General features: G+C 35.2%; 1 protein-coding gene across 4 annotated transcripts in view; it reads left to right on the top strand.

The window, feature by feature from the left end:
* Window positions 1-12,966, top strand: part of EXOC2 (exocyst complex component 2) — a 191,467-nt gene that overhangs the window by 113,633 nt on the left and 64,868 nt on the right. For all 4 annotated transcript variants that reach the window (XM_075921345.2, XM_075921343.2, XM_075921344.2 and 1 more), the window contains 4 exons: window positions 1,166-1,225; window positions 2,202-2,263; window positions 3,574-3,640; window positions 6,749-6,865. In XM_075921345.2, the coding sequence (XP_075777460.2) occupies window positions 1,166-1,225; window positions 2,202-2,263; window positions 3,574-3,640; window positions 6,749-6,865 (306 nt within the window). The remainder of the gene's footprint in view (window positions 1-1,165; window positions 1,226-2,201; window positions 2,264-3,573; window positions 3,641-6,748; window positions 6,866-12,966) is intronic.

Genomic DNA, 12,966 nt, shown 5'->3' with positions numbered 1-12,966 from the left:
CCTGTATCTTTCAGGTCGCAAGTAGGTATGATCTTGCACTTGTTGGTACCCTAGAGAGCCAGTTACAAATACACCTCATATGTAGATTACATTAGGGACATAACTCAACCCCTTGTTTTCCCTACAACAGTATTATTTCCATTCATTTACTGCCTTGAGGACCTGATGTAACAAGATATGAGAAACTCCCACTGACTTCAGGGTGACATGTGAGCATCCTTCAGGAGATGATCAGCATCTCATAGCATTGGGTGCTGGTGCTGCTACACTGCTTTTCTGTTGGTCTTATATATGACTAAGGTACCTATTCTCCAGTAAGGGTTCCTCAGAAGAACTCAGAAGGGGATAATACTTCATGATTAATCTCTCCCCATGACATAAATGTCATGTGAAAACAAGGATGGTCTTGAGAAGTCCCAAGAGCTTTTACTATCACCCTGTTCTCTCTTCAGCTTGACTTAGTTTCCCCCATCCTACATATCACTAGAAACCTTTTTCTTGAAATTGGTGTGATACACAAGTCAAAGGGAAGCTAGCTACTACTTTTTCCTCCACTCATGTATTCTTTCTCCCTCCTTTTTCTAATCACAGTTTCACTTTCAGGGTAAGGAAAATTGGAATTATCCACAGCTAGGTAGCATCGTATGTCTGTATTGTTCCCATCATTGGCTATGTCTAGACTACACCGAAGTTCCGAAAGAGGATATGCAAATTCCCTGGGAATTTGCATATCTTCTTCCTATCTCACTTTCAAAAGTAGTAGTCAGGACACGGGTTTTTTTGGTTTAAAAAAGCTGCATGATCCTCATTTTTTGAGGAAAAGCGGCTTTTTGAAAAATGGGGTGTTGCTAAAAAAACGCTTCCCGACTACTTTCACGTTCGAAAGCTCCTCTTTTGGAACTTCAGCGTAATCTAGACGAGCCCAATTGTGTTCCCCCTTTAGTATAGGATGCTATACTTTAGTATAGGATGCTCTTAGTCCTATCCTTTATGCTGGTACATAGAAATTGTTCTACCAGCCACTTTTCTTTCCCTGGGAAGACTCACAAGAACAGTGTACACAGAGAAATTAGGTTTGCTATTTATAACTCTTTGCTTTACTGCCTTCCTTTGGAAGAAGGCCATCTGAAGTTATTCCACTGATGTTATATGGTTGTTTTTTCAGGTTTTCCAGCAACATAAAACACAGGAGGATGTGTGCCAGCTAAGTATTGGTATCATACAGGTAATTTTAAAATGGAATTGAGGAGCATAAATGAGTGATTAAAGTCTTACTTTGTATCCATCCCTCCTTCCCCCAAAAGTGATAAGATGTCATATGCTGTTTAAATCAGATCATCTAGACGTTAAGTATTATCTTATCTTCAAATGACAGTAACTCTTAAGGATAATGATGCTTAATGCTTCCTGGGATTTTAAGATCCTGATTCATCAGAGCACTTAAATTCCTTAAGCACTAGCTTTATGTCAAACATTTTCTGGGTTATCAGTTATATATTTTAAAGATTAATTTAAAATTTGGTTGCAAAGAGCACTGGATTTTAATACAAAACTAAGGCTTAGCTCCTGAGCTGGTATAAATTGGCATAGTTCAGTTACAATCAGTGGAGATGCCAGTTTATAGCTGAATTTCTGGATTTTAGTTTCCTATTAGAAACCGGTGCTCTTTGCAGTAAATTTCTAAGGTAATCTTTTAAGTATATAATGAATAATACAGAAAATAATTTAAAATAATAAAGCAATACCCAGAAATTTAAAAAATTGTTTATATTGTGCTATCAGATGGAATGTCAGAAATCAAACTATGATGCCTAAGAGACATTGCTTTGGAGTCTCTATGTAAGCATTTTAAAGATTCAGTCATTGCAAACCAATGGACCTCCTGTCCTATGATTTCAACACTAATTTGGGAGGTCATTTAGGAAGAAGAGAGTTGGTACAAAGAAATAGCACAGAACTTTTTTTCCACAAAAAAACAAAGACTAACAAGATAATGAAAACATTTACAGAGTTTAATTTAAAACTCTACTGTTCTCAATTATTTGAGGTTTGAGAAAAATTGGGGTATTTGTGATTACTATGGTTATATCAGCTGCAATTAAAATACATACACTTAAGAAAAGTTGAAATACTTGATAGTTTTTGTACTAGTAGCTAAGCTCTGATGGGAAAATTCATAATTGTCTTTAATTATTTGATAGGTTTTCATAGATTGTCTGGAACAACTGAGCACCAAGCCTGATGGTGATATAGATACCACACAGTAAGTAAAATAACACAGAATATTTGAAGTTGCAAATTTCAACATAAAATTTTTTGGGTTTTACTATAGCATTTTCTTTATCAATATTCCTTAGCTATTTGAATTAAATAGCATTTGTGAATAATTTTTGGCTCTGACCAAAAATGCTATGGAGCCAAGTAGGATGTTTCTACATCAAAAAAGTGTGACTGATATTGAATAAGGCAATGAAATGTAATGAATATTAAAAAGTTGTTTTTTTAGTAGCTATTATAACGTTTAATGAAAGCTAGCTTATTCAATATCCCTCCAAAGGGATTCCAAAGGGAATCATCATTCTAAAGGTTGTAACTGTTACACCAGACCAGCCCATTTTTGTTTCAAGGGTTATAACTATGCCTGGAGGTTTTAGTCACATTTATGACTTCCAAGAAATTTGTATGAATGAAGTTGCCCCTGTCACTGAATAACATCTACCAAAGAGAAATGGCATTTGCCTTCCCTCTTAAGCATTATCCTAGCTCCTATTTACATATCGACTACAATGTTGACAGTTTTGCTTTTATTCCATGAACCACTAATTTCAGAGATCTAAGGAGTCATAAGAACCTGAATTTCTAAGGTAAATTAGAAACTTATCTTGATAAAACAAAAAACCAGAAAATATTGCATGGATTTGCCAGGTTGTTTAGCACAGGGATTAAAACTGCATCCTGAAACACCCCTTTTATTTTTTCTCTTTACTTGGTTTTATCTTTAGTTGATGTATAAGAGTAGAGAACAAATGATTTTATTGCAAATCAAATAGAGTGCAGAAAGGTGCAACTTTGCCTTCCTCCCCAGTCTCCCAACATAATTGCTAGTATATCAGTACCTGTTTCCAAAGCTCTTCATCAGTTTGTGGGTGATTTAGCAAAGCTCTACAGCTCATTCTGCCTTCTATTCCATAGTATGAAATGCTTTGATGCAGCTCTCCAAATTTTTCTATAGTCTTTGCAGTTGAACCCAGCACTATAGCTGGTCAAAATACTTTCCGCTAAATATTTTCCATCAAAGCCATATTGATTTTGACTGACTCTCGGAGAGAGAAACCCAAACTGAAGACCAGATAATTTGCATTTTAAAAATGGAATTTAAACCCAATTCCATTTTGCAAATATGCTTTAAAGGTTTGATTGTATTGCATTTGGAATTTTGTTCCACGTGTGAAAACCTTGAACGTTTTCAAGAAGCAGACATGTCAATCTCTACGAATCACACATCACAGCTGATTTGTAAATGCTTAGAGCAAAAAGAATAATCTCCTGTTCACTTTTTTCAAAATATTTCAGTCTTTCAGTTGATGTTTCATCTCCCGATTTATTTGGAAGCATTCATGAGGATTCTAGTTTATCTTCCGTAAGTATGGCTTGTTGCGGTAAAATGAAAGGTTGAATAAGGCTTTTATCTTTTACTGAGTGTCTTTTGTAATGCATTTGTGTGTTCCTAAGTTATTTTTTACAAAGTAATATAAAACTTTACTAACTGCAGGATTATCAGAAAAGCTAATATTATAGTTATCTTGAGCTTCAGATTGGTGGACATTCCGTGTATTTCCTACAGAATCTTACTCACCAATTTTATTTAAAAAATAAGAAATGTTAGGGCTGTACGCTCTCTGTGTATAAACTGGCGTAGTTCTGACATCAGCAAAGGTAGCATTAATTATATCAATTGAGATCAGACCTTCGATGTTTAATTAAAACTCAAGTGACAATAGCCAGATACCTAAGACAGATCATTAAATTTCATTTTTTATAACAGAGATAAATGTATTAAATAATGTAGTTTGCTTTGGTAAGTCATCGTACTTATAACAGAACATTCTGTGATGAATGAGAGACCAGACATGTTGTTGTTTTTTCCATAAAATTCCGAATGTTGCATTTTTGGGGGGTTCAAGTTACACTCTAAGTTATTTATTCCCATAAAGCATATGCCCCCATAAAAGGACTGTGGAAACATGCAACATTATGCTCCTATGAGAATGAATTTGAAGCTCTTATTATATTTGTAGTAATCTTTTCCTGCTGAATTTCGACACTGTTAAAGAAGCAACCTATTGCCCTTACTTTCATGAGTAGTCTAATCGCAGTTAGTGAGCAAAAGCTTGTAGGATCAGACCCAGAGTTCTAAATTTTGAAATTTAATATTAATTGAGTACTTATATCATTGTAATTATCTGAGGAATGTGTAAACATTAATTTTTATCAACCTATTTTATTTTCATGTTATTTAAGTTTGTGACATTGTGAGGATTTTTTTCTCCCAAACAAATGGTTCAGTGCTTTTTTTTAGAAAATAAATAAATAAATCATTGCTAGCAGCCCAATACTTTTAGCCAGCCATATATTTTATAGAACAGAAAAATAAATTTGTTTAAGAATTATTTTAGGTACAAATGATTTATTTAATAAACAAATGTAAGAAAGAGCATTAATGTCTATAGTTTAATATATTTGGCACATAGAACAGTTTTGATCTGTGGATTTCAAAACATTACAAGTATTAGTAAGGATTACTATCCCCCATTTACACATGGAGTAGATAAAGCATAGAGGCCATGTATACTCTATGAGAAAGATAGACACTACTGCGGTTGATCTTCCAGGGTTTGTTTTAGCGGGTCTAGTATAGTAAATTAGACCTTCCTTACCTCTCTCCTAGGTCTCAGAGGGCACCCCCATTGGCACCGGTATTCCCGCTCCTCACGAGGAGTAAGGGAAGCTGATGGGAGTGTTTGCTCCTGTCAGCCTCTCACTGTGTAAATGATATGGAAACACTATTTAAGATATACCAACTCCAGCTATATAATGAACATAGCTGGAGTTGCATATCTTAAATTAACCTTCTGCTGTAGAGTAAATCAGGTCAGAGATATTTAAATAACCATTCTAGGATTCTTCAGTATATTTTGCATTTTCATTTTCATTTGTATTGTGTTTGGGTTTAATATTGTATAGACAAGTGATGGTAATTAATCAAAGTAGTAGGCAAGTTAATGGGTAACATTTATTAGATTAGTCATTGTGGAGCATTAGTGGTTTATAAGACCGTTGGGAATGTATCAGGATTCGCAAATCTCATTCTTAATAAGATGTTAATATCCTTCACCTCACTATGATAATTCATCCTTGGAAAATTTTCATTTTTAAAGCACTTTGCAAATGACAATGTTGAACTCTCTTCTGACACAAGAGAAACAAATAAACTTAGGGAATTTAAATGAATTGTGCACAGTTGCACAAAAAAAGTCACGAGAGCTGAATTTATAATTTGGGAGTTCCTAGCTCTGTTACCTCCTGAGAAAAATTAGACTGTGCTAACCTCTCTCCTAGATCTTGTCTCATATTGTTGCACCAGTCTCAGGGACCAACAGTCCTGATATCTCCTCATTCAATATGGCTATTTCTACACTAAAAAAACGTGGTGGAGCATCCACACCTCAAGTGAGTTTTTGTGCAAGTAAATTGGCAGAACAGAGGGCTTTTGTCAGTAGAGTTATTCCTCTCCCCACAAGGAATAACTCCTTTTTGTGCTAGAGCTCTTGCGCAGGAAGGCTGGTGTGGATGCTCCAGAAGGGTTTTTTTCACAAGAAACCCCTATCGGCAAAAGCACAGGTTCTCTAATGGTCATTCTGTGAATGGCCATCAGAGCTTTCTTGCGCAGGAATGTCCGTGCAGTGTGGATGCTCTCTTGCACAAAAGCACATCACTTTTGTGATGTGCTTTGAGGTCTAGACGTGTTTTTGTGCAAAAAGATCTCTTCCACAAAAGGCTTCTTGTGAAAAAACCCTGCAATGTAGACAAAGCCTATATGATTTTTTATTTAGGTATATAGGCTTTATTTATGATTTTTTATTTCACCCATATTTGATTTTTAAGGTAAAATATTTGGAGAACAGAGATGACTTGGAATGTTTGAAATTATTTGCAGAAATGATTTTGAGTTCTGTCTTGATTTAGTTTAATGTAGAAGCTGGGAATGCATTTGTTTAATAACTGTTTTCTTTCCTTTGCTTGAGTGTTAAAACCAAATTCTTTAGTCAGTTTCATATGAAAGTGAAGATTTTGGTATCATTTTATGGTGGTCATCATTTTTAACAGGTTATGAAAAAAATAGTAAAATGCAGAAACCACTTCTTGGAAAGCTGTTTGTGGCTTACTTTTTGGAATGGGATCTGAATCACAGATCTGTATTAGTCACATTTATTCCAGTGAATACTTTTAGACATGAGAGCCCATAAGAAAAAGTGCCCTTAATGAATAAACAAATGTAGGAAAGAGCATTGTACCTAGCGTTAACTAGTTTTTAGGATTTTGTTTACAGAACTATTTATTAATTATATTTTACCAACATGCTTATCATGTAACTGTTGACATTCAAGTCAATAAAACATTTTTTAACAATCAAAATGTGTAAACTAATTGCTATTCATTTTCCTTCCTTAAAACATCTTTGATTTAGGAGCAAAGGCTTTTAATTGTACTCAGTAACTGCCGCTACCTGGAACGTCATACTTTCATAAATATAGCTGAACACTTTGAGAAACACAGCTTCCAAGGAGTTGAAAAAATAACTCAAGTAAGCAAGACTATTAAAATGCAATTTTCACAGAACTATCGTTACTTTGGGTGGAAATATTTTTTCTTTTCACAGGTATTAAATTAAGTATTTGTACAATCACCCAAAATAAAAATTACTTGATCCTCCTACAAGTGAGTGGGACTTTAAGCATTAGTTTAAAGGAACAATAATAGCAGCAGTAGTAGTAGTAGTAAAAATAATCTCTCTTTGTGTTGAAATAAGTGGTGTAAAGTAGTATAGCAAATGTGAGTACTTGTTAAAGATTTCTATATTCATAGGCAATGTTTATCTGATTTCTAAGTAACGCTTTTTAATGTCACTGTGTTTTCTTGATGCAAAGAATAAAAAGATCATCATCTCAAAATACACTTGATAGATTAAATAATCTAGTAATCTCTACCACTGACAGCTCTTGTTCATAAACCAGATCAGGGATTTTTTTTCAAAGAACGAAAATGTCAAGGTGGGCGGCTATAGATGTCTCATTTTCCTGCCTTTTTGTAATGATTAATCATTTTTTATGAGAAATGTTATGACTGAAAATCTTTATGGCCATATAGTTGGTTTATTTCCAGAAATGTTTGTTGTTTGAAAGTAAAATGTTATCTCTTCCAGTACAGAGTATTTCTGTACAAACTTGTGCTTCTACTATATAATGAACTCTCATAACCCTTCCAATGAATGTACTTCAGCTTTTGTGGGTGGAGTAATTTTGAATACATTCAGGTGGAGTTTGAAATGATTTGCATTGTTAGTATAGTACACAAAATTGCTGCAGATATCTCCTTTCATGCTCAACTATCCTGAAATGCTTAATAAAAGGCTGAGTTAGGGACTAGTAGGGTTGCCTAGTGACTTTGTAAGCAAATGAGGAGTTCATTATATATTCAGCAATAGATCTGGAACAGCCACATTAAAGCATTGTTCTTAAAATCTGGTATTTTTATAAAAAAGAAAATTCAAACATTGAAATCACTGAACAGTTTTATATCTACATTAACCCTTTGATGACTGGGGATAATGCAATACTGTATATACAGTACACATACCAGGTGGTATTCATCCCAAGAGTTCAGAAGGAACTCAGATGTGAAATTGCAAAACTACTTTCTGTAGTATGCAACTCATTGCTTAAATCTTACTCTGTATCAGATAACTGAAAAATAGCTAATGTCACATGGATTTAAAAAAAAATAGATTATGGAAGTGATTCCTGGCAATTACAGACCAGTAAGTATAACTTCAATACCAATCAAGCTATTAAAACTATAGTAAAGAATAGACTTATCAGACACAGTGATGAACATTATGATCGGAAAGTGTCAATACAGCTTTTGAAAAGGGAAATCATGCCTCACCAATCTATCTGAATTTTTTGAGAATATCACAAGTGTGTGGACAAAGGTGATCCAGTTGAAATAGTATACTTGGACTTTCAGAAAGACTTTGGCAAGGTCCCACACGAGAGATTCTTAATTAAAGTAAGCAGTTATGATCATAAGGAAGGTCCTCTCAAGGATCAATAAGTGTTAAAAGAAGAAAAAAATGTAAGAGAAAAGGTAAAGAATAAATGGAAAGAGATATATATTGGAGATTTCTGATCTGTCTTGGGACCTGTGCTTTTCAATATGATCTGGAAAAGGGGTTAAACAGTGAGGTAGTGAAGTTGCAGATAATACAAAATTACCAAAGACGGGACCAAAGCTAACTGTAAAGATTTTCAAAGGGATCTCACAAAACTGGATCACTGGGCAACAAAATGGCAGATGAAATTTATTGTTGATAAATGCAAAGTAATTCACATTAGGAAAAATCCAACTATTCATATGAAATTATGTGCTCTAAGTTATGTGTATTATTTAAAAAGATCTTAGTCATGATGGATTGGTCTATGAAAACAGCTGCCCATTGTGCTGCAGTAGTGAATAAAGCTAACTGTGTTAGGAAAGGAATATATAATAGATAAAATATCACAATGATGCTAAATAACTCCATTGTACACCCACACCTTCAGTGCCGTATGCATTGGGGTTGTCCCGTTTCAAAAAAATTATTAGAATTTGAAAAGGTACAGAAAAGGGCAACAAAAGCGATTAGGGCTATGGGACAGATTCCATGTGAGGAGAAATTAAAGAGGATTATTTTAGAATGGAGAAAATAGAAGGGGGTTATGATAGAGGTCTATACAATAATAAATAATGAGGTAAAAGAATATAGAAAAGTGTTATTTATCCCTTCACATAGCATAAGAACCAGCGATCACTTTATAAGACAGTACATTTTAAATGAACATAACGAAGTAATTCTTCATGCAACGTATAGTCAACATGTGGAATTTGTTACAATGGAAAGTTGTAAAGGCTAAAAGTATAACTGGATTCAAAAAAGAATTAGATAAATTCATGGAAGATAGACCTGTCAATATCCAAAGCTAAGGTGGCTGGGTACACAGCCCCATGCTTTGAATGTTCCTGAAACCCTGATTGCCAGAAGCTGAGACTGACTGAGAGGGGATGAATTACTCAGTAATTGTCCTATTCATTCCTTCTCAAGCATCAGGCCCTGGCTATTATCAGAAGAAAGAATACTGACCTAGCAGAGCTGTTATACAAATTTTCATGGGTGATTATGAGCAACATACGAGTCCTAGATGAATAGTTATATTGTCCTCTTAAGAGTTCATTTGACAGCCAGTTTAGAAAACAACTGTTTTCTAGCATTGAGTATTAATTGAATAACATTAAATATTTAGTATTAAGTACCAAACAGATAACTTGTAGGAAGTCAGGCAACAATGTTGCTATTGCCCAAATATAATGAAAGAAGATATAATAGTATTTTGGCAGTTGTAGTTTTGGGGAGTTGCTGTGTCCACGAATTCCTCATGGACAGACTAGAGGTCAGATCATCATGATAATCCTATCCCTTCTGACCTTAAAAATCTATGAGCTGACTTGTCTAAACATATTTCCATGTGAATGCCGTCAGGCATTCTACATTTACAGTCTCTTTTCTTTTTTCTGATTATTCAAAGCACCTTCAGATAGTCTTTGATATCACTTGTAATAGGTTTACGTAGATTCATTATCACATGCAGTGTTACTTGTGGCCATTCAAGAGTGAGTCCCAATAAACAGAAGTGTAGGAAGTGATAGTATACTGACAAATCTCCTGTAATTAAGTAGAATTGCATACTGTAGTACCATAGACAAGCTTAAATAGGGGAAACCAGCAACCACAGCCCGTAACCTTATTCTTGCACAATCTCACTGCCAAATTTAGGGAATGTACCATACTGCATTGTACATGTAATCATTTAATTCCAAGGAGGAGTTACACACATCTTAAAATATTATGCGCTTTTTATTGGAAACCTGCCAAAGCCCTGACAGGGTTTTCAGCTTAACAGTTCTAGGAAGTACAAAATAGCTCCTGACTTCAGTGGAAGTTAACTGGAGTTCAGATTACAACCCAGTTACCATTATCTTCTTAATTGGCCCAAAATATTTCATTTTAAGGTGGAAATAGTGTAAACTTTTCTGTTTACAAAAAAGTACTATTTTTATAATAAAGACCAGATGATTCACTAATTGCAGCGATGGTAACCTTATTGCCAAATGTTATCAGTTGGATTGATTTCAAGATGCTCCTTTTTTATAAATTAGTGAGGTTATTAATGCTTCATTCTGAGGAATTCCTTTATGTATCAGACACTTAAGGAGGGCTTTTCCTTTCAGTGGACATTCAAGCAGCCCTAAATTATAATATGTTCATTGTCCATAAATTATTAAAGTTAAATTACTTGATCACTTGACCACTGTTTTAAAAACTTGTCTCTGATGCACAAATTTTATAACACTGAGGGCCATATTGACAGTTTCCCAAGATCCTGAGTGCTACCACTAATTTGTGCATATATACATACGGGCTACATCTACAGTACACCCCTCTGTTGGCAGAGGGACGTAAATAAAGCACATCAAAAGCGCAAATAAAGCAGGGATTTAAATATCCTGCGCTTCATTTGCATAATTGCGTTCTGGCACTGTTTCTATATGGCACGGGATATTTAAATCCCTGTTTCTTTTGCACTTTCGATGTGTTTTATTTACATCCCTCTGCCAACAAAGGGGTGTAGAGTAGACATGGCCACAGAAACTCCGTCTCTCTCTGTCTGTCTCAATTGAAGATGAATATGCTCATCTTTCTTGTGGAGTCTTGTAAGTGTACATAGTGCTTTCCCCAAATCACATAGACCCAGACTTGAACTTTTGAGGACTCCAGAAGTGGGACGGCATTTCTGCTGGAGAATTCATTGATGAGAACCAAACACACAAGGCATTCAACAAAAATCCAAGGTTTAAAAACAAACCAAAACAGTACTGGATATGGAAAGGATAGAGACAAACAAACAACATCCAGAGTCAGTGAAGGCTTGAAGAATGAAGATGAAGGCAGAATGAATTAATTCTTAAGAAAGTGGGATTAGGATTTGTTGCTCCATAATTAAAATAACATGAATTTCCATTATAAACTCAACTCCTCCATGTCTGCACCTTATGAGCCACACTAAAAATGTATATCTACCTTATAATTAGTGGTTTTCATTATTGTTGTATCTGTGTTACTTCCTGGATATGAGAAAGGGAAGGTGGGTAAAGTAATGTCCTTCAGTACTGATCTTTAGAGCTATACAGTTTCTCTTTCCCCAACAAAAGGTGGTCCAATTACAGTTATTACCCTCACTCACCTTGTGTGACTCATATTCAGCAGATTAGATCTGGTGTTGAGAGAATTTTTCTATATAATATGAAATTGAAATGGGCCAAGAGCTAGGTTTTTTTTATACTCAAAACAAATCCCACCAGAAATCAGAAAAATATTGAGCTATGGGTTTTATGCACAAGATCAAACCTTTATCCTTTAGATTCTTAATTTTCTAGCTTTTGAATTGGATCATCAATAGGAGTGACTGATGGGCTTGAAGATAGAGATCATAGTTTATATTTTAAAATAAGTAAATAATTATTCCTTTTCCTTATAGAAATAAAGCTGAAAATGTAACCTCTTGGGAAAATTGGCAGGGTGGAAGATTTTTCCACTAAAAGATTCATAAAGGAGTCTGCTAATCCTAAGACTCACATGGGTACGAGCAGGAAGAGGGTGGGGTAGGACTTAATGACAGTTCTCCATTTGACAGATCTTAGAAGTGCCACAGGATGTGGGTAGTGAGGAGGAAGGGAATTGCATCCCTGACCTTTTCTTGAGGGCAAAGTTTCACTGCCCTCCTGAATGCTCCCCTCCTGCTGATCTCCTGAGCTCCTTTCTATGATCCTTCCTGATTCTCAGCTCATTTCTGAGAAACCTCAGGAGGTTTACCAGGTGGAAAAAGCAGGAAAGTCCTATTGTATTCTGCTCCTGTGCATCAGTTTCTCTAATTGGACTCCTCTGCTACTGTACACCTTCATGCCCCTCACCAATATAGATACTTTCTCCCATATTAACATTTCCCTCCAGAATTCCTGTTTCTTTCCTCATATCTTGCTCAAGAGACCTTCTCTCACCACCCTTAAGACGCAATGATTTGTGATTAGAGTATTCAGGAACAGCTTGGAGGGGGGGGGGGAGAAGGCAGAGCAACAGAAGCATCAGTTTGTCCTCCTTGCTTCAATCAATGAATCATCAAGTGGTTTTCAGTGTGGTGATTCCTATCTGATAAGTCTCCATGGGAAGAAGATAGTGAAATGCTAGGGGGATTTTCTCCCTGCCCTTCTGTTCTGGATTAGTCTTGAGCCTTCTCTCACCTGAATCCCTCTCATCCTGAAAGTCCCTAAACTGCACAGTGACTGAGAAAAGTGAAGAGTGACATTTAAAAGGTTTTACCTTGAAATCTGATAAGCTAATAAACATAAATATATTTAACAAGCAGTCTCATGTGTTTTCTGCATGACTTGTTTTAGTAGCATTCATGATGATACCAGGATGTTAACTTTCTACTACTTTTGGTGTTGTCTACATTTCAAGTTTCATGTTATGTTCTGGAATTGCTTTAAAAAATGTAGCTTCCTTAACTAGTTACTTTAAAATGAAAACACTTG

Source organism: Pelodiscus sinensis, chromosome 2 (assembly GCF_052426305.1).
Source record: "Pelodiscus sinensis isolate ZL-2025 chromosome 2, ASM5242630v1, whole genome shotgun sequence".
NCBI classification, from domain to species: domain Eukaryota; kingdom Metazoa; phylum Chordata; order Testudines; family Trionychidae; genus Pelodiscus; species Pelodiscus sinensis.
Note: the sequence above shows the minus strand (reverse complement) of the source record. Positions and strands in the feature narration are given on the sequence as shown.